At 37.4% G+C, this 20,113-nt stretch overlaps 1 protein-coding gene across 6 annotated transcripts in view; it reads left to right on the top strand.

The window, feature by feature from the left end:
• The first annotated feature begins 562 nt into the window (after window positions 1-562).
• The window catches only part of LOC309890062 (guanine nucleotide-binding protein subunit alpha-14), a 79,579-nt gene continuing 60,028 nt past the window's right edge, over window positions 563-20,113 (top strand). For 2 of the 6 annotated variants that reach the window (XM_082783485.1, XM_082783488.1), the window contains exons 1-4: window positions 563-1,095; window positions 9,985-10,022; window positions 10,847-10,892; window positions 12,411-12,491. In XM_082783485.1, coding sequence (XP_082639611.1) covers window positions 975-1,095; window positions 9,985-10,022; window positions 10,847-10,892; window positions 12,411-12,491 — 286 coding nt within the window. In that variant the 5' untranslated portion in view covers window positions 563-974. Of the gene's footprint in view, window positions 1,096-9,984; window positions 10,023-10,844; window positions 10,893-12,410; window positions 12,492-20,113 lie in introns of all 6 variants that reach the window. The other 4 variants (XM_082783489.1, XM_082783490.1, XM_082783486.1 and 1 more) reach the window with 3 other exon arrangements.

Here is a 20,113-nt window from a genome sequence, read left to right as displayed (position 1 = left end):
ATTCTGAAGCAACTCCCTTATAATTGCTTGATCCCACATATCTAACTGGTGAAGGTGGAGACAAGTGTCTTCAGTGGACCTAGACATACTAAGCTTTGTTTTAAAAAGTATTTTACGTTCATAATATGCATATGCACGGCTGCCTATGGTGAAGAAATCAACAAATCAGCCAGTTATGCTTATTTAAATAAATATTTGCTTATCTTTACATTTTTTTCCTAGTGGTTTCACCTATCGCTGTTGCATAAACTTTGAGTTAATAACAAGCCTTGTTGCTTGTTACTAGATGCATTTAAAACTCTGCAAGTTCAAAAGTTCAAGTATCTTTGCAGGGGTTGTGCTTGGAGTGAAACAGAAGAGAAGTGACAGGAGGACGAGAGAGTATCGAATGGGAATCTAAGGAAACTTTGAAGAAATACGTTGACTAAAAATTGGAGAAACTGGTATTTCCCTCGTTTTATTTTTTAATATATACACAATGTAGTTATGAACCGTAGTGTCCGTCTCTTGTGCAGTACTGTTCCTCGCCCACCAGCCCCTTCCCCCTGCAGCCACCACCACACCCGCCAAACAAACCCAAGCCCATTTCGACCCGCAAGACCCCCGAAAACAGATGTGACAGCCGCGAGCAGCTTCAGGCCGCCCTTCTGGGCAGCTGAAGGCTGCCAGCACCGCTCTCACGGCTCCTCGCCAACTCCAAGCCTTCAGCCCCCGGGGCGCCGACCCCTGACGAAGCCGCCCGCTGGCCGGGAGCAGGCCCCGTGCCCGGGGCAGGGCTGGGACAGGACACGCGACCCCGGCCCCCAGCCCCCGGTCCCCAGCCCCGGGTCTCCAGCCCCCGGGGCCGCCCCTGCCCGCGTCCCCCCGCCCCGTGGGCAGGAGGCGGCCCCCACCTGCCGGCCGGCGGGAGGCGAGGCCGGGCCGGGCCGGGCCGGGCCGTGCCGGGCCGGGAGGGGACGCCCCCGGTGCAGGCCATGGCCGGGTGCTGCCTGTCGGCCGAGGAGAAGGAGTCGCAGCGCATCAGCGCCGAGATCGAGCGGCAGCTGCGGCGGGACAAGCGGGACGCCCGCCGGGAGCTGAAGCTGCTGCTGCTGGGTGAGTGCCGGGGGGCGCCGGGCTCCGGGCACGGAGCTGCTGGTACTGCTGGTACTGCTGGTGCTGGTGGTGCTGGTGGTGCTGGTGGTGCTGCTGCTGGTGCTGCTGGTGCTGCTGGTGGTGCTGGTGGTGCTGCTGGTGGTGCTGGTGGTGCTGCTGCTGGTGCTGCACGTCTGCCTTGGACTAGGTGCAAGGCTCTGAGTGAGGCGCTTGGGGCAAGCGGGTGGATACTTTGGGTTTTGCGGCGGGTATTTATACGGAACGAGGTCTGCCTGTCCAGGCGTTGCGGCGGAGGAGTCAGCTCACCTGCCTGCAGGTGCCGAGGTGCCGAGTTTCGCGCAGTGCCTTTTATCCCGACGAACTTTTGAAAAACGTCGGGCTAACAAAAAATACCCCAACAAACAAACAAACAAACATAAATTTGCATCAGCACTCTATTTGTATTTTTTTGCTGTTCAAATCATTGAAAACCACACTTTCTCCAGCTACATGCAGCAGTGTACAGCTATGAATGTTACGTGTTGCACACAGCAATTTGAAAACATGTTTTATTGGTCAGGTTGTCCACTTGAAAGTAAAGCAAAATATACAGATAATACTTACTTGCGGTTTGGAACCAACCATAATTTCTTAGGTCTTTGAACAAGAAATGTCAGATTCTTAGTGTGATTTTTGAAGTTAAGGGAAAGTATATAGAAAGACTAAACCTGGTAGGTGATGGAAAGGCAGAACCTAGTAGGCAAATCACGAGGAGCCTGATGATGAAACTCCTGCTGCATCTAGGAATTGTGCGTGTATACCTTCACAGCAGAGATGGGATGGCATTTTTAACTGGGGGTGATGTCCTCGAGTATCTTCATGGTGGGGAGAGCCCATGGATGGACAGCTGTGAGGGGGCTTCATTCTGGAGCCTGGGTTTTTCCAACCCTTGAGGTATTTCAATGAAAATAATTTTCATGGATTCAAAAAGGAAAGCTTTTATCTCATTTAGGGCTTAGTTTTGACAGAGAAATTACAGTGAATGCCTACATGCCTGCTAGCCACAATGTCAAGTGAAGTTACTGGTTTGTTTTGAGGGCAAATCTGTCCATTATAATGTTTGAGTCCCAGTTCAAAATTGTAAATGCAAAGTTGTAAATTTAAAAAGCTGAAGTAAGGTTGAATACTGTCCCATGCCAATCTGCTTGTTCTTGTTGCACTGTAGTTATCTTCTCCTACTTTTAGAAAGGACTTGTTTGCATGCTGTAATGCAAAGACATTGAGGAAAACCTTAGGTGGAGTTGTGCAGAAGAAATCTTTAAAAAGGCTTTAAAATGCTGAAGAAGCAAGGTGCTTTCAAAGAACAAAGAAGCAAAGTGCTTTCAAAGCTTTTTGAAAGCACTCCTCTGTGACAGTATTCAGGGCTCTGGGGCCTTTTTTGAAATACCAAGCCTTTTTTGAAACTACCTGTTGCAATAAACAAACTAAAACTTCCTTCTGACATTAGCAACATGTAACATTGGGACAAGGCTGATTTGTTTACGGTAGTATTTAAGGTATTTTCTAGAACATGGATGTAGCCCTGCACGCCCAGTTATGTTAAATATACATTAGAAAGTATAATTTAAAGCATGTAGTTCCATTCAATAAAAATAATATATATATATATGTATCATCTAGTACATTTTTTTAGTACCTTTTTTCTTTTACATAATGAGAAAAAAATGGGTTATTCTGGATTATTGTTCATCCAGCAATGTTTTGTCTTCTGAAAGCAGGTCTTCAAGTAATGATATGAGTGTGGCATAAACACAACTCCTCTCCTTCCAGTAGCCAGTACTCTTAGCTCCCAACCATTTCAGTCACAGAAGCTTCCTGAGACACATGGAGTTCCTGAGTTTTTAGCAGCTCTCCATGGTTTTTCCATGAATTTACCTAGCATCTTTCAGCCAGCCACAGCACTTTGTGGCAGGGCATGTTCAGCCTACCTGTGTTTTGCATGAAAGAACTCTTTTTAAAAATATATATATATTTGTTGTTGTTGTTGTTGTTTGGCCTCTTCCTTTTATTTAAAAACTCCTAGCAGTTTCGAAAGAAGCAGAAGTCTGTCATTACCTATTTAGTCTTCCCCTATGTCTCTTCCGGTCTTACAGACATGTTATATCCCTCCTCAGTCATCTGTTTTCCAAGCTGAAGCAAATAAGTGATTTTTTTTTTCTTCTCTGTGCCCATGTACATGCATGGCAGTTGTGTGCTAATAAAGAGGGATGGAAGACATTTTCAAATCTTGATTACTCTTGAGAAATATACTGGGTAATGGATTTTTTATTTTTAATTTTGTATTGTGTAAAACACTGGTTTTCACTATTACCCTTGAATACCTGTTTCTGACTTCCTCCCACTCCTCTCCGCAGTCAAATACACCAAGATTCGCATTCTGAGTGACAGAGCAGACTTTGGAAGCAGCTCATGTTGTTCCATAGTGCTGAGAACTCTTGGACAACAGACACTGTTACGGGTGACATTTCAGGTTTCTAAAATAAGCCTTAATACCACAGTTATATGACAAAGCTTTGCTGGCTGTGTCAGGTCAGGGTGTGAAAAATTCATGCTCCCTTACATGACAGTAATAGATGCACTTCTGTTAATAAAGAGACCCCATTAAACACTACTGATTAAGAGGATTCGGTGCTGGAGGAAGTAGGCATGTCTCTTTTAAGAAAACAGCTTTAATGTCTGAGAGGACAAGTGTTGTATTCTTGACCAGGAATATTGTTAAAGTACATAAAGGTTTATAAAAGAAACACTTGATTGTGCATTAAACTTCAGTGTAAAACCTCTAAGCATGGGGAGGATAATGCTGCTTGTGACTGTACGTAAGCATAATTATGACTTAAAACCAGTGGAGATTAGCACAGGTGGTCCTTCTGAAGGCTCAGTGGGGCCGCCTCAAGAGGATTTTCTTCCAGTGTGCATCATTATAATGGCCGGGTGTGGAGAGGGTCATACTTGGCAGGCTGAGTCACTGCTCCTTGATACTTCAGTACTCGTTGAGCAGAGAGAGATGCTTTGGGAGCTGTAATCCACAGCAGTTTTAACAATTTGTGTACAGACAATAGACTGGCAGTACTGACTTCTGACTGGAAGTAGGAAAACCTCAAAACAGACAATGCTATGCCAGATCTCACTGGAAGAACACTCCACCTTTGAGAGATGTGCTATTGTGGACCTTCATGTTCTTTTAAGCAACTGGAAAGATTTACGTTGATCCTATCACATGGGTGAACCACTTTTTAGTTTTTTGTTTGTTTGTTTTGTTTTGTTTTGTCTTATGTAAGGCATTCTTTGGCATATATAAGTTTTTTTTTGTCTTATATAAGGCATACTTTGGCAATGAGAGAGAACAGAAAATCAGGCTTTAATGAAAGCTCTAGTGGGATCTATCATTGCTATTGTGCATGAGAAACTCTAGTCATTTAAGAATTTTCCCATTTAAAACGTAAGGGTTAACAGACGAAAGCAGTAACCTGGAAGACAGAACCATTCATTTTGGAGCTTCAGAGGTAGTAAAGGACCAGCACTGATTTTTACATTTCTCAAAGTGTCTGAGACATGTACAGAGAGAACAGGTGTTGACTGGTTTCTAATTACTTTGTGACATTCACTGCAGTAGCAAGAAGTACCCTGTGGCCTTTTGTTTTCCTAAAAGAAGTCATTAAATTTCTATGGGAAGCATAGTTTTATCCTTCTGAGAACAGGAAAATTCTAGATGTCAATGCAGTTAATTTTTTTCTTGGCACTGGACAGGCTGACACTCATAGGTGTGTTAAAATATGATTGTTTTTGAGTGGTAGTGTAGGAATAAGAAACATCTCCATGATGAAACTGATTTGAATTTGTGTGAGACAGAAAGATATGCAGGGAGGAAATATATATATATCAGTATACTGGAGGTAAAGGCCGTTTTACCAAGTCCTTAGCAGATCTGTCCATGTTCTTGTTAATAAAAGTCACTAGATTGCATAGATTACTCTAATTTAAACAAATTCTCCTTTGGATAATATAAGGAGCGAGACTGAGCATCTGGAATGAATAGGATTTTTTTGCAATGAACTAATGGCTTTGCCTGCTAGCTTATCAGTTTTCTACTATATCTCTCTCTGGTTGCAACTACCAGAAACTCTTTGCTCTTCTGTTTGGAATATGTTTTTTATGCATTGTTTTTATTTCTGTTGGTAGCCAGGCCTGTCTGTGGTGAATGAAAGGCCAGTGAAAACCTTAAGGGTTGAGACAGAATCTGAGTAAATCAGCAGGAACAACTGTACCAGACACTATGCGGGTGTTGAAGGGTGCAGTCAAGGCATCTTTGTGCAATTCAGTATTTCATTGCAAACATATGCATGAGAAAAACTGCTGCTGTGTCTCAGCTCCTCACTGACAATAATGACGCTTGTTTTTCCTTCCTGGGATAAGTATGCTGGAGTACACGTACCCTGTGTCATGAGAGCATACCTAATAATGATTGCTTGCTCCTCTGCAACCCTCCTCCTCCAAGTTGTCTGTGCTTGCCCTTTTCAGACATATTTGTGGTACCTGTGACAGCTTTGGTGAAGAGATACCTGGTAAATTTGTTCTTTTTATTTCCTAGTTTTTGAAAACTAATAATGAGAAAAAGTAGTGTGAAACTAGTCTGTGTTATAAAGGTGTAATAGGAGGATGCTGTCTCAGTTTGAAGAACTATGATTTTACATGAATGTAGTTAATTCTTGTTCATTTTATTTTAGTGGTTTGCTAATAGGATTCTCACAACTTACTCTCTAGAGAAAACTGATGCCGTGCCTGTTATGCCTTGAAATTCTGATCATGTACTACAGTTTCTGAGAATCAACAAGACAATCCATTTCTTCAGAAGCTAATCTGTACAAATACTGAAAAATTCAATTTCAGTTCAATTCTCATGCTTCGTCATTACGGGCAGTTGTAGAATATTTACAGACTGTTAGGATTGTGTATGGCTGATTTGCATTGTGAAGCATGAAGTCTGGTGACCATGTGAGGGTATCTAAGAACAACTCTATCAATATACAAATGCATCTTCCTTCTTACCTATTGCTGAATTTCACTGGGTATTAAATGAGAATGTCAGTTTTTTTCCAACTCTAGTATAGTCTATGCTTCATTTGGGAGGCATGTAATTGTCATTTCTAGTTGATACTAATACTATCAAAACATTTATTTATTTATTTATTTTAATGCTGAAAGGCACAACCGTTACTAGATAAATAGAAATGGTTGTTGTTTTAAGATAAAACAAGCATAGTATTTTTAGGGGGAAAAGAATCCCGGGATTTTGTTTCCCTTAAATTAATTAATCAATTTATTTCTTTATTTTTGAATCACCTGGTTTACAAAACCCTTCCAGTATGTTGGAAGGAGGTAGATGAGGAATGAGGAGAAGACATGATCTGTTGAGAATGTTTGTTACTTGTATGGTCCCAAAATAATAATGAACACTGAAAGGAGTAAAGTGGCATGCCTGCAATTTTTCCATAAAGTAATGTCTTACTGTTAATCATTTTGGATTTTTGGTGCTCCATCATTTTCTGAGGTATCTAATATTCATTCTTAATGTTGCTTGAAGAAAGCAACAAAAGAGAGTACAGGAGAAAATGCAATTTTTTTTTTTTTTCTGTGTCTGCTATCAGAGAGGAAAATAATTAAAAATTTTTCTCACTTTGACCCACCTGGTCTTGTTTCTGAAGGATGTAGTAGTAATAGGCAAGGGAAAATTAGAATTTTCTAAACCTATATGGTTTTATTTAACAGGGAGTTTAGTAAGTAGTATAATGTTATCATACTCTTGTGAAAGAAAAAGAAAAAATGATGAAATGAATAACTAATTTTTATGAAAATGCTAAGTGCTTTTTGGTAGGATTGCCTTCTGATGCCTTTTTTTTTAACAGTATTTGGTTATTTGTTCTGAGTATAATTTACTTTGTTTGCCTCGTGTTAGTAACAGTAGACACAGGTAAATAAAATAGTATATCTCTCTGCTTTGAAACTGAAATACAGTGGCTAGCTTAAAATAAATTCTCAAGAATCCACAGCTTCTCTCTTTTATAGGGACATGGTGAGTGAAGGACTAGGTGCTGAGTGAAGGGAAATGAACATGTGATATATTGCAGCAGTACCAAGGAATTTCAACCTCAAAAGGAAGCATGACACTTGGTTGAATTACTGTCTGAGCAGCAATGGCTGTGTAAACTAAGCAATAATAGTTTTGTCTGCACAAAGCAAACCCAATGGTGCATGCTTTCATTTTATTATGTTCACTGTGATGCGTACAACTTTGCCATATTTTTAGCACCATTAATGCACAAAACCTTCCCAAGTGAATGGAAGATTTGTTCCATTATGATACCCTGTGATATCACAGTCCCATTTTTACCCATATAGTTTAACTAGGTCTGATAGATTGATGATCTGCTTTTTTTTTTTTTTTTTTTTTTAAACATTTTTTTTTTTTTTGTAATGATCTATGTAATATTTATAAATGTATCTAGCTGGCTAGTTAAGTTAACTAGTTAAGTTAGTGCTAATGAAAGCACCCAATGAAGGCAAGGACTGTTGTTCTTTACCTTATTTTCATGGTGTAAGGGTGGCTATACTACATCTTTATTCATCTATTGCTACTATTGAACACAGTTTTCTGTCAAAAAGTATTTAACAAAGTCAGCTGCATATCACCATGTCACTTTTTTTTTCACTACACAAAGAGAAAAATCTCTCCAAGTATTTGACGTTGATTTTATGTTTAGGAAGTGCTGGTTTAAGTTAGCTTCCACTTGAGTATGAGAATCGTACAAAGCCATTAATAATTTCATTCCCTTTTGATTTTTAAGAGCACACGATCACATGATCAAACTGAACAAATAAATGCTTCATAAAGAGCATTCCAGTTTGAAAGAATAAACATAAAAATGAAAATATTGACCTGGGGAATAGTTTTGCTCTAGGTTATGCAATGAAGTATTAAATATAAACTTTGGTTATATTTTCCCTTTTACTCTTTAAGAGGGTGGTTTTTTTTGTGTGTGTGTGTTGTTTTTTTTTTTTTTTTTTTCTGTAGATCACTTCCAGGTCCAATGATTTCCTCTGCCAAGGAAAGCAAGTTTTCTGTTTGTTTGTTTGTTTGTTTGTTTTATGAGTAGCATTATACAAGTTGTTAGCTCACTAACTGCTTGTTTAAAATGCATCTTTAAAGTGCTTAATATTGAATTTCCTAGTGTTGCAAATGTTTAAGCATTTAGTCTCTTTAATTTGGATAGTCATCTAAGCTTATAGCTTCATTTGCAAACTTCAAAACGGGATCAGAACTCATTGTGTTGTTTGTTTTGTTTTGTTTTCTTTTCTTTTCTTTTCTGAAGGATGATAAAACTTCTCTGAATGCAAGATAATCTGTTGTTTTTTCCAGAATGTTGGAAGTTTACCTTGACTGCCTTACTTTTCTCTGGCTTCTATTTGTTTTATTTTTATTTAGCTACTGTGTTTTTGTTGTTGGTTTTAATCTGTTTCACTACTTTAGATTGTTTTAGAGCTGTTTCAGGTAACTGCCTTTGTCAAGTTCCTTTTTGGGTCACTATCACTTTAGTGGAAAATCCTGATTTTGTTGTCGTTTTTGTTATTGTTTTGGGTCAGTTACCAAATATTTCCAATTATTGTAACTTACAAAGTACTAGACCACCTCAGTGGGTACTAAGAGTTACTTACAGGCCTGTTCTGGAATTAATCAATTAAAAAAATCAACTTGCTGATGAGTACTTAAGAATCCTGTTAGCACAATTGTTTATAAACATGAACACTGAAAAAGCGTACTTGAAACATGGTATTAGGTGGCTGCTTGGAATGGTTCATTTTTAGCTGATAGAATGTAATGTAAAGGTTGCTATTTTCAATCTGCTAAAAATAAAGTTAAAATTTGATTCAGGTAAATAAAATCTGATTATAAAATTAAAATCTGATTAAAATAAAATTCATAGGAAAACTGATTAAATAAATTACTGGTAAGTCTCAAATACCTACAAATCTGTTCCACCCAAGTACTTTCCTATTTTTAGTCAGCTAATTGATATAGTCTGTGGTTCAAATGGCTGTGAAGAAAAAAAACAAAAACAAAAACAAAAAAAAAAAAAGATTTTGATTTCCTTGCTTTGCAGATAGAAAGAAAAAAATCTTACCAATAACTTTTATCATTGAAATTTCCATTCTCAGCTTCTTAAGGTTGTTTATTTTAAATTTTGTGTTATGCGGCCTGTCTTGTATCCTAGTGTATCCTTTCTTTACTACTGTGCTTGGCCTCAACTCTGTTGTATGTATAAAATGCTGTGTAAATGCAGGTGAAAATTGTGAAAATTTTGCAGACATAACTTTATTTGCAGTATTTGTTGCATGAATAAGAAAACTTTTCAGTATGCCTAGCTGAGTGTTGTTTTTTACCCTTGCCCTTTTCTGCTTCTCAGGTACATTGCTTGATGTTTGACTGTTGAGTAGATCTCTTTATCTTTCTTTTTAAAACTGGGACAGTAATTTTTTGTCTGACATACTATGTATTTTGAAGCCTTCCACTTCCACTGTAAATCTGCCTGAAATGTCAGTGCTAACAGTACTGTAAGATATAGTTGAAAAATGAAAGTGATGACATATAGCAGCCTGTTATGAAAAAGCTGTGAAATTTGAGTTAATTTAGATTAGAATCATAGAAAGATATTACAATTTATTGGGTATCCAAATTTTCACCGTTGTGTAGTTAACCCAGAATGAAAGTTACAGCCTACAAAATTTTGAAATAATTTCTTCATCACTTCTGTTTGAAAATTTTTCACTGATTTATGGATTGAAAACATGGCACAGATGGCAAGCATTTTCCACTGGAAACTTACAGACTTGAAGTAAGTATTACGGAAAACAGTGTGAAAAACTATTAAATGGTAAAAAGATAATTTATGCAGTTTCATTTCAGTTTGTGTTTAGCAAAGCAATGTTCACATTTCAGGTATGTTAAAGCTACATCATTTATTTATTTATTTACTTTGTCCAATAGAGGAAAAAGGAACAGGGAACGGTGTTAAGCTGAGGCAGGGGAAATTTAGGCTTGACATCAGGAGGGGGTTCTTCACAGAGAGGGTGGTTGCACACTGGAACAGGCTCCCCAGGGAAGTGGTCACTGCACCGAGCCTGTCTGAATTTAAGAAGAGATTGGACTGTGCACTTAGTCACATGGTCTGAACTTTTGGGTAGACCTGTGCGGTGTCAAGAGTTGGACTTGATGATCCTTAAGGGTCCCTTCCAACTCAGGATATTCTATGATTCTATGATTCTATGATAGGATTTGATACCATGTTTAGCATCTAGTTTTTCCAAAGTTTTGTTTTAGGAAAAGTAAATTTGAGGCCTCTCAAACTCAAGTACATATTAGGCATGTGTGCTCTTAAAAATCAAAACATAAAAACCAACTTCAGCAGCTGTAATTGTGCTGGCGTTTTTGCCAATGTGCAAAAACATTTTGGAAAAACAAATTGGAAAAGGTGACCTTTTCAATTGACTCAGTAGTCACTATTTTATATGTCTTCAAATGTTAATATTCTTCTAGTATACTTATCACATTAAGTAATTCTAGAATGACTTTCTCTAGATAGCATTTTGTACTTTAAATAGGAAAACAATTTATGCCTGGAAATAATTTGCAACATTTTTTTTCTTGGTGACTGGAGAGAATGGGCTTTGCAGTCTGAATGTAGTATCTTCTTCAGGTAGTAGTGGTGAGTGCAATCTATCTACCTATCTATCTATCTACCTATCTATCCATCTACCTATCTATCTATCTATATGTGTATTACATTAAACTCAAATTGATGTTTAAAATATAATTACATTGTCACTATTTACCTTTGAATTTTATTGGCCCAAGCCTCTAGTTATAAAAAAAAAAAAATGTGAAAGGAATGAAGTTCTGCAGCTTTAGTGGGAATGAGTTTCTATTACGTGGGAACACATTCTGTGTTTTTCGTTTAATTAGAGACAAAAATTCTGTGAATGATGATGGGGATGATTATATGTCTATCATATTGCATATTCACTCACTTCCAGGCTTTCCAGCTCTTCCTGTGGACAGTGTACTCAGCATGCAATGCTGGGTTCTCCTGAAGTGTATCCTTTCCATATAGTTAGGTTTACAAGATGTTTTCTATAAGGATAGATAAGGATATCTTTCCAAAACCTCTGTGCTCAGTAACACTGCTGTTCTTTATGAATATCTTCTCTCTCCATTGTGACTTTTAATATGATGTTGTTAGGAAGGTGAACTGGGCTTAGAAAAGTCTTTTTCAAGACAGTATTCCAACTTTCTAAGAGAAAAATGAGTCTGTTTGTAATGACTATTAAATAGGAGTTAATTAAGCTAAATTAAACTTCAGGAATAGAATGATGTATTCAATCATTGAAGTTCTTTTGTATTCTTCAGTAATACTATTCCTCAATACTGAAACAATCATTTCTGCTATGAAAGTATTAGGTTACTGGTGAGACCTTTTATAATTTCCGTGTTGAGCTAGAGCTGAACTAGCTTGTTGGATGTAAAGGTTACCTTTGTTTATTACTACAAGCTGAAGGTAGTCCACAGAGGAAGCAACTCTTGGAAAATAAGATTTAAATAAAATGGAAGAATGGCTTTCCGGTTGTATTACATACCTGTAATGTGTTGTGGTTCCACTATTAGTCAAATGTGACTGTTTTCCCTACTGCTTGTGTTTATGCCCATCTTTTGCTGAAAAGCATTAGAACTTCACGCAGAGTATTTTGGAAATAACTGTCTTGTTAAAACAGTCACTGTTTTGGAATTGCATGAAATATTAACTGAAAAAATAAATACTTAAAGTAAGTGAAAATCTGTGACACAAAATAGTGTGTTTTTTTTTTGTTGTTGTTGTTGTTTTGTTTTGTTTTGTTTTGTTTTTCTAAGTTACAAGAAAATACTTTTTGGACTCAGATATTTCCAAGGTAATTGTGCCAAACATTTATCTACAGTCATAAATACATTTTAAAAAGCAAATAAGTTCCCAGCCTGATATGTTTTCTTTGACAGGAAAGGCCAAACAATTCATTTTAGCCCTTAGGACACATCCGTTTCACAATTCCTAGCTTTGTGTTTGAAATGAAAATGTGTTTCATATAAACATTTGGCGTTCATTACCCAAGCAGGAAGCTTTTATGCTTAACTGCTTGTTTTATTGTTGCTTCACAATCTTAAAGCCACGTGTCAGCCTGTGTTTTTTCCTTAGGTAGCACCTTTTGTGACACCAAGGCCTCTGCAGCAGGAGCTGGCTTTCCTTACTTGGCAGACACATACAGGTCCCAACTGTGTAAGTGTTAAATGGTGACAATATGAACCTCAAAATAAGGAGCTTGCAAACCTGCATTTGGGAAGAGTTCCTGGCAATCCTGTAGTGCAGAGTTGCCAGACCTTAAGTCTGCATATGTGTTTGAGTACTGCAGTTTTGCCTTTTTTCAGTCACAGCTCAGAGTGAAAGGTGTGTAGATGAATCCAAAGTTTATTTTGCTGGAAGTTTTCACTGGTTATTAAACTCAAAAGACCTGAGGCCCTGTAAAATCTTCGGGTGGCAGTACATTTAGGGTAGAGACAGATACCATCCTGTCACAATAGGAGGCCGATGGATTTCAAGCCTCTGTGCTTGTTTTGAAGTCATTTGCTTGCCAGAAGTCCAAATAGAAGAGGTAAGCAGTTCTAACAGATACAGAAATATGTCTTCTAAATAAAGCCATCAGGCCCAGTGAAACTCAGGGGAATTTGAATATTCAAGTTATGAGAGCTTTTTGAAAATGCTATCTAAGCTCATCAGGTGCCCCCAAGGGAACAATTTTTTTTTTTTTTTTTTTTTTAAGAGGGAAAGAACAAAACCCAACAAAGTTATGAATCATTAAATGGATCTGTTTTTAAAGGCAGCAGTTTCTTACATAATTTTATTTCATTTTATTATAGAATAATTTATTGTTATTGGTGGAAAGTATGCTACTTAATTTTCTTAAACTCCATGCGGCAGAACTTTCATTTTGTGAGACGTACTTATCTCTGAAAAAATAGAAACTCTTATTTTTAAATTTAAAGTATTTTTTTTTAATGCATTATCATGTCTTATTTTCTTCTTCTTTTCTTCTTCTTCTTTTTAACAATTACAGTCTTCAACAATGTTTAATTTAGTAATGCCTCACACTTTAAATTCTGAAGTCTTCATCAACTAATTGTTTTTAATACTAAAATATATGAAAATTGCAGTTGAAGCACTGGGAAAATAAACAATAAATCTTTTGGGGATTGCATGTTACTTGTTTTTTATTTGGCTATGTGGAGAAACAGCTGGTCCTCTGTGGGATGTAGCTTAAACAGAGGAACCTGTTTAGTATTTGCAGTCTTGTTATTGCAAATCCTATATGTAAAGTACCTCACAGTTTGAGCTTGTATTTTAAATAGAGTTACACACATTAAATACAAAACAGTATTTCTGGTGTATTGAGGATTGATAGAAGTATGATGACAACGGTGAGGGAATGATAGCACTGTGTTACAATGGCATGTTTCAATTCTTAGTTCAAATGTTACTGAGTTGTAAACTATGAAACCAGATGAGATACAGAGATTGTATAATGTTACAGTTTGCATTCAACATAAAGAATATATTATCTACTGTGGAACAAATTAAGATGCTGTTTATCTATTCCAACTTTTTGGGGAAAATATTGTTCCATCCAGCTGTGCTCAGTTTAATACAACAGCCACAGGAAAGCAAATATTAACTGTTTGATGTAAGTTTATATTATCTGTGGGACAGGTCATAGAAGATAGTTCTTACTATAAGCACTTCTGGTCTTTTGAGGGTGAGAAGTGTTGGAACAGCTAATCCTGGAAAACATTTCCGGGCATGTGAAGGAGAAGAAAATCATGAGGAGTAGTCAGCATGGATTCACCAAGGGAAGTCATTCCCTTCTTTACCATGTGGGTGGCAGAGTATTGGTACAGGTTGCTCAGAGAGGTTGTGGAGTCTGCCAGCTTGGAGATCATCAAAAGCCTGGTCTTCAAAAACATGGTCCTGGACAGCCTGCTCTAAGCGACCCTGCTTACGCAGGAGGCTCGGACCAGGTGACCTCCAGAGGTCCCGTCCAACCTCAACAATTCTGTCATTCTTTGTAGTGGAATACATCTATTGCTTTGCCCTTTGAGTTCATGTTAATTAATAATAACTATTTTGTTTTCATTTTACAATAGTGTTTGTTTGGTTGGTTGATTTTTGATTAAGCTCATGACCACAAATCCTGTTCAGTTTTTCTCCAGTTTACATTGGTATATATTACTGTATTTCAAATGGAGGTATATTATAGTATTTGTGTGATTCTGGGTACAGTAACCTTTTAAAGTTCTTTAAGGAATTCACCATAGTCTCTTTTTATATTTAAAATCTTTTGACAAGTTCCTCTGACTCCTGAGTGCCCCTGAAAAACGGTTCCCTTTTATAGTATTTCTTGCCTAAGGTGTAAGTTTGCACACCACCATCTATCTCACTATCAATCTCACTATTCATATGATAAATACAGGTGTTCTACAAAAGCTTTCAGCTGTTGAAATTGAGTTTAAGTACCACTTTTTTCACTCCTACGTTGATTCCTAGCACTGAAGAGTTTTACTGTTGCTTAGCTATGCCCGACTAGATCCTGATTTTTTTTTTTTTTAAGACTTGCCAATTCTTATAGGTCAGTACTTGCAGTCACTTTTGACCTGTAGTAATTAAATAATAATAATAATAATAATCAAAAAATCTGATAACAACTGAAAGCTTTAATCCTTGTTTCAAAGTTCCACACTATGTTTAGGTGGTGTGCAGAACTGGATGTGCAAGCAGCTATGCTTTAGTCCCACCCAGCCTCATAAGAGGCCCTTTACATGTAGTCACTGCTTTTTCCCTAGGTAGAATGCTATTCCTACCTCCTGGCTCCCAGAGCTATGCAGGACTCCTGGTGTTCAGGTTCTTCTCTTGTCCTCTTGGAGACAGAAATTGCCTTTTTAAATGTGTTATTTTGGCTCAGCAGAGGTCTCATATGAGGTGCCCCTACTTCTAGGGAATGGATTTTAGTCACCTTGAAGGTTCTCCTTATTCTCTTTACCTCACTGTTATGTTATTTTGGGCTATGTTTTTATCCACCTGGTCACAAATCACAGAAGGGCAGGTGGGACCTCTGGAGACTGTGTTGCCTGAGCTCCTGCCCAAATCAGGATTGCATAGACCTCAGAATAGTGTCCAGCTGGGTGTTGCATATCCTTCAAAGACAGAGACACCCACCATGGACAGCCTGTTTCAATCACCTTCGCTGTTAAAGTTTTTTCTTATGTTTAATTTATAATTTCTTATATAACCATCTATGTCCTATGCATCTTGCATCCCTAGAAGTGTCTAGTTCCATCTCTGCTCTCACCATCAGGTATTTCTGCACATGGATAAGATCTTCATTAGACTTCTCTTCTCCAGCCTGAAAAGTCTCAGCTCCCTCAGCCTTCCCTTGTATGAGAAATACCTCTGTCCCTTAATCACCTTCATGGCCCTGTGTTGGCCTCTCTCTCCAGTATTTCCACATCTCTCTTGTACTGGAGAGCACAGAATGACACCCAGCACATCAGGTGCAATCTTAGCAGTGCTGACTAGAGGGGAAGGATTGCCTATCTTGACCTGTTGGCAATGCTCTTCCTAATGCAACTCAGGAGGCTGTTGGCTCACATTAAACTTGATGCCCACCAGGACCCCCAGGAGTCTTTTCTGTCAAGCAGCTTTCCAGCCAGGCAGCCCACAGCATGTACTGGTGCATGTACTGGTTATTCCTCCCCTAGTGCAGAACTGTGCATCTCCCACTGTTGAGCTGCATCAGGTCTTCTGTCAGCCCATTTCTCCAGCCTGCTGAGGTACCTCTGAATGTACATACATCTTGTGTATCAGTTTTTCCACTATTTCTATAGATCCTTACTAGTCATGTTTAATAAGCTAGTCGTGTTTAGCAGGGAGAGCCTATTTCAGGTGAATTACAACAGGAATGAGGTCTGTGTCATCCCATTCAATACTGGTGAATGTAGCAACCTGGAGATGTTTTTTTTCCTTTTCTTGCAGTCCTGCCCTTTCTTGCAGTCACCAGTGCCAAACATATTCATGAAAAGTAACCTCTAGTAATGTTATAGTAAACAATTTTTTAACAAATACATGGCAACGTAGTGTTATTAAAAGATTACAAATGCCTTCATGGAGAAGAACAAGGAAGTTTGCCAATTGTTTAGTTTTAAAATAATGTAAGTGCCAAAAGAAGTGTCTCATACATAATACAAACATGTTTTGTCCACTTTAGAAAACTTTATTTGGCTGGTAGAAACACATCCGCAGTTGTCATACTCACGTGAGCCAGAATTAGCAGCTACCCCCCATATACAATGAGCTATGATTTTAAAATCTTTAAACGTTTAAGTTTTTAACTAGGATACTGTGTCAAAGTTTTATGGTAATAAGCAAGGTGAATCCCTCACCTGGATGAAAACTCTGTGGGCTCAGGACAACTACCCAGGCTAAAATTTGGGCTGTAAACCCAAACATCATAGTGTAAGGAATGTCACTGTCCCATAGCATAAAAGTGATGAAGGAGAGAGAAACATGCACATGCTCTACTTAGGAAGTTTTTAAAGATCAAGTAAATTGACTGCTTGTGTAAGTTTATGTCCTGTTGGTACAAACAATGAATGGTAGCTTTCTGAATACTGGCTCTTCTTCCTTGAACTAGAGGGACAGAGAAAAATCAGCCACTGAAAATCCCCCTTGGTTAACTGTGTAGAAATACCAGCCAGCTTCCAAGAAGTTACCAGCAGGGCAGCACAGAGTTTACAGGATGTTTCTTCATTGATATACACCTTGCATTAAGTATATATAAAAATACATATATATATATTGACAATTTCTTACACAAATGGAAAATTTTCCATGAACACTAAAATGAAAGCTTCCAGTGGAGTTGTGGGGGAAAAAAAAACATCAAACAAAACCAAAAACAAGCAAACAAACAAAAACCCCACGCTGTTTGGCAGGGTTTCGTCCAAAGTACAACAAATTGTTTCCAATTGCATCACTCTAAGGAACCTTTAGAACAATTCTACGTTTTGATGTTTTCAGTGTAAATAAATAACAAAAATGTTACTGTTTTGTCACTGACTATTGAAGTAAGGATATTATGCAGTACCATTTTTTATAGTTAGGCTACTCTTTACTAATCTGATTTCCTGTTCTGCTTGGATATTAAAATTCAAAATTTGCAGGACCAGGAAACACTTTAGTTTATGTCACAGCTGCCCTTTTCATATCAAGCCACACCTCTGAATTTAAGATGTTGCTGTAGTTCTTTATGTAGTTCTTATGTCCTGAAACATGGAAGGTAATCAGGTACATTTAGCCTTTGATTATATGAGTGGAGTTACAGCATTTCTTATGGGATACTGTGATGTCTTGGATACTGTGGAGCATAGAACTTGAAAAACAGAGTAAAAATACCACATACAGGTCCACAAAATTAAAGCTCCCTCACTAGATGGATTTCTTAGCTCAGAATAACTTACTCTGTTCTTCAATGACAGGAGGAAAACTGAACTGTCAAAAATTTTCTCTGTTTCAGCTGGTTGTATTCTGGCACAGCATAGGCAAAAAAAATGTATGTATTTCTATGAAATGTTAGTTTATAAAACATTCCATTTAAAATTCTAAAGCATTTTGAAAAATCTCATTACATAATCACCATCACATATGATTAATGATTTGCTTAGCATGTCTGGTTATTGCAGATGAAATGTGAGTACAATTATCTTCTGTAAACTTTCCATGGTCTTTTGCAAAATTACAGAGTAAGGAATTTCCTACTTTGGTTAGTTTACTCTCTTGTAAGATATATGCTTGTGTCATATGTGTTTCACTTTACATGAAATACTGAATGCTAAGCTAGTTTATATATTAATCTAGTTTTTAATATGTTCTTTTTATGATTATAGGATTATGTTGCATAAGTGGACAAGCTGTTTCATATGAGATTTACATTTACATAAAATCATACTATGAGTTTGCCCCACCTAATCAAATACCCACCAGAAATGAAGTATTTTCAGCTGTTTACCACCTGCTCTTAGATTTCTCTTCTGTCAGCACACTTGCTTTGCATTTGGGGAGAATCTAAATTATTTGAATTATTTTTCATTTTAAAAAGTACTTTTAGTGTTAGTTGACGTATGAGATAATATTAGAAAATTAAGGCATATGCACAATTTTGGACTAAATAATTGACTAAGTGATTTTATAATCCTTTATATTCATTAGTTTGTAATTCACCCTGCACAATTTCTCTCTATCAATCACAGCCCAGAAATATTTTTTCCTTAAGTGTTTGTAAAATTAAACATTATCATAACACAAATGAAGAACAAAAAGTTATTTTGTGGCCTTGATGCAATATACTGTACATGCTCCAAAATACAAAATGTGTACCAGGGAGTGTAAATAGTGTAGACATCATTATGATTTCCAGATTTTTCTGGCAAAGAGCTCTTTGACCTGTTTACTATTTAAACACCATCATATTTTAGAAATGATGCTAATATTTATGTTAGTGACTTTTCCCTCTTTCTCAGTGACATACCAAAAAAGTTCATAATAAGTTAGTGTGCTGCATGAAACTTGTAGCTTCTAATGGGTTTAAGCATACAAATCTTGTTGCTTTTTGCAGCTAGTAGTTCTTTTACTTACAAATGTCAAGCTATGTGCTTTTCTGTGCGCATATTATACTTCAACATGGCTAAGAGTTGCTGGATGCTCTCTACTTCCTCAACAGCAGAGAAACACCAAAGAATATGGAGGTGTTTTGAACTGAGGATGTGAAGGGAGGTTGGGATTTCGCTGTTGGTAATGCATAGAAAACAAAACTGGAAGTGAACACTAAAAGTCTGAAATCAAACAGTTTCATTTGTATTTTAAAGGTAGTTTTATGTCAGATCAGCATTTCTGATGACAAATTTTGGTTTTACCAACAATTTGATAAGGAATCTTAGCAAGTTCTTTGGCTTTTGTAAATACTTCAGTGCTGATCTCCTGAAATGGGAACTCGTATCTTTTCTCAAGGTTCTATATACTACCAGTAACAAATTCCTGTGTTCCTTGCATGGGGCCATGATGGGAGATGGATTCGCTCTTTTTCCTCTTCGGAAAAAAAAAAGAAAAAAGAAAAGAGAACTATGGCAACAGCAAATTTATCTGCTTGTGTTCCGCAGCACAAAGTGGTAATATGACATCTGAATAATTAAGGATAATACCAGAAAATATTAAAAGAAAAAAATCAAAAAACAAACAAACAAAAAAACACAACTATTGCTATTTATGTGTTTGAGCAATATCATAAAATAAGATCATACTGGGTGCAGACTACTTGTGACTTAGAGGTAGGTCACGAATAATTCATGGTACATTTTTTGGAAAGTGTCTTCGGGAAATTGTTTTATATTAGGTCAAGAGAACTCAGGGTTCTAAAATGCTTAGATCTTTTCAAAGCTGTTTGCCTCTATCCTCTGTGATCCTGGTAGTTACAGATGTTATGCTTTAGTAGAAAACTTCTTTTATTTTAATCAAGTGCATACTCTATCATCCTATATATAAGATGACCTGACAAAACATTTGTATAATTATAAGGAAGTGTTTATAAATAGTATTTAGCATATGCCTCAAACTTATCTTTGATTACTTTTAAAGCTCATGATTGCTGAGTGCTGATGATCTTCCACTTCTGCTTTCTGTCTCATGCTCACCTTGGGTTTCTGCTTTTCTCCTGTGCATCATGGGGTGCATGGGGTACTCCCATACCTTCTCTTGGTCTTGTGCCATGTATGTGTGCCAAAGGCCGATGTTCAGTTCTA

Source organism: Aythya marila (assembly GCF_965140915.1).
Source record: "Aythya marila genome assembly, chromosome: Z".
Taxonomy (NCBI): domain Eukaryota; kingdom Metazoa; phylum Chordata; class Aves; order Anseriformes; family Anatidae; genus Aythya; species Aythya marila.
This window is presented reverse-complemented; position numbering and strand designations above follow the sequence as displayed.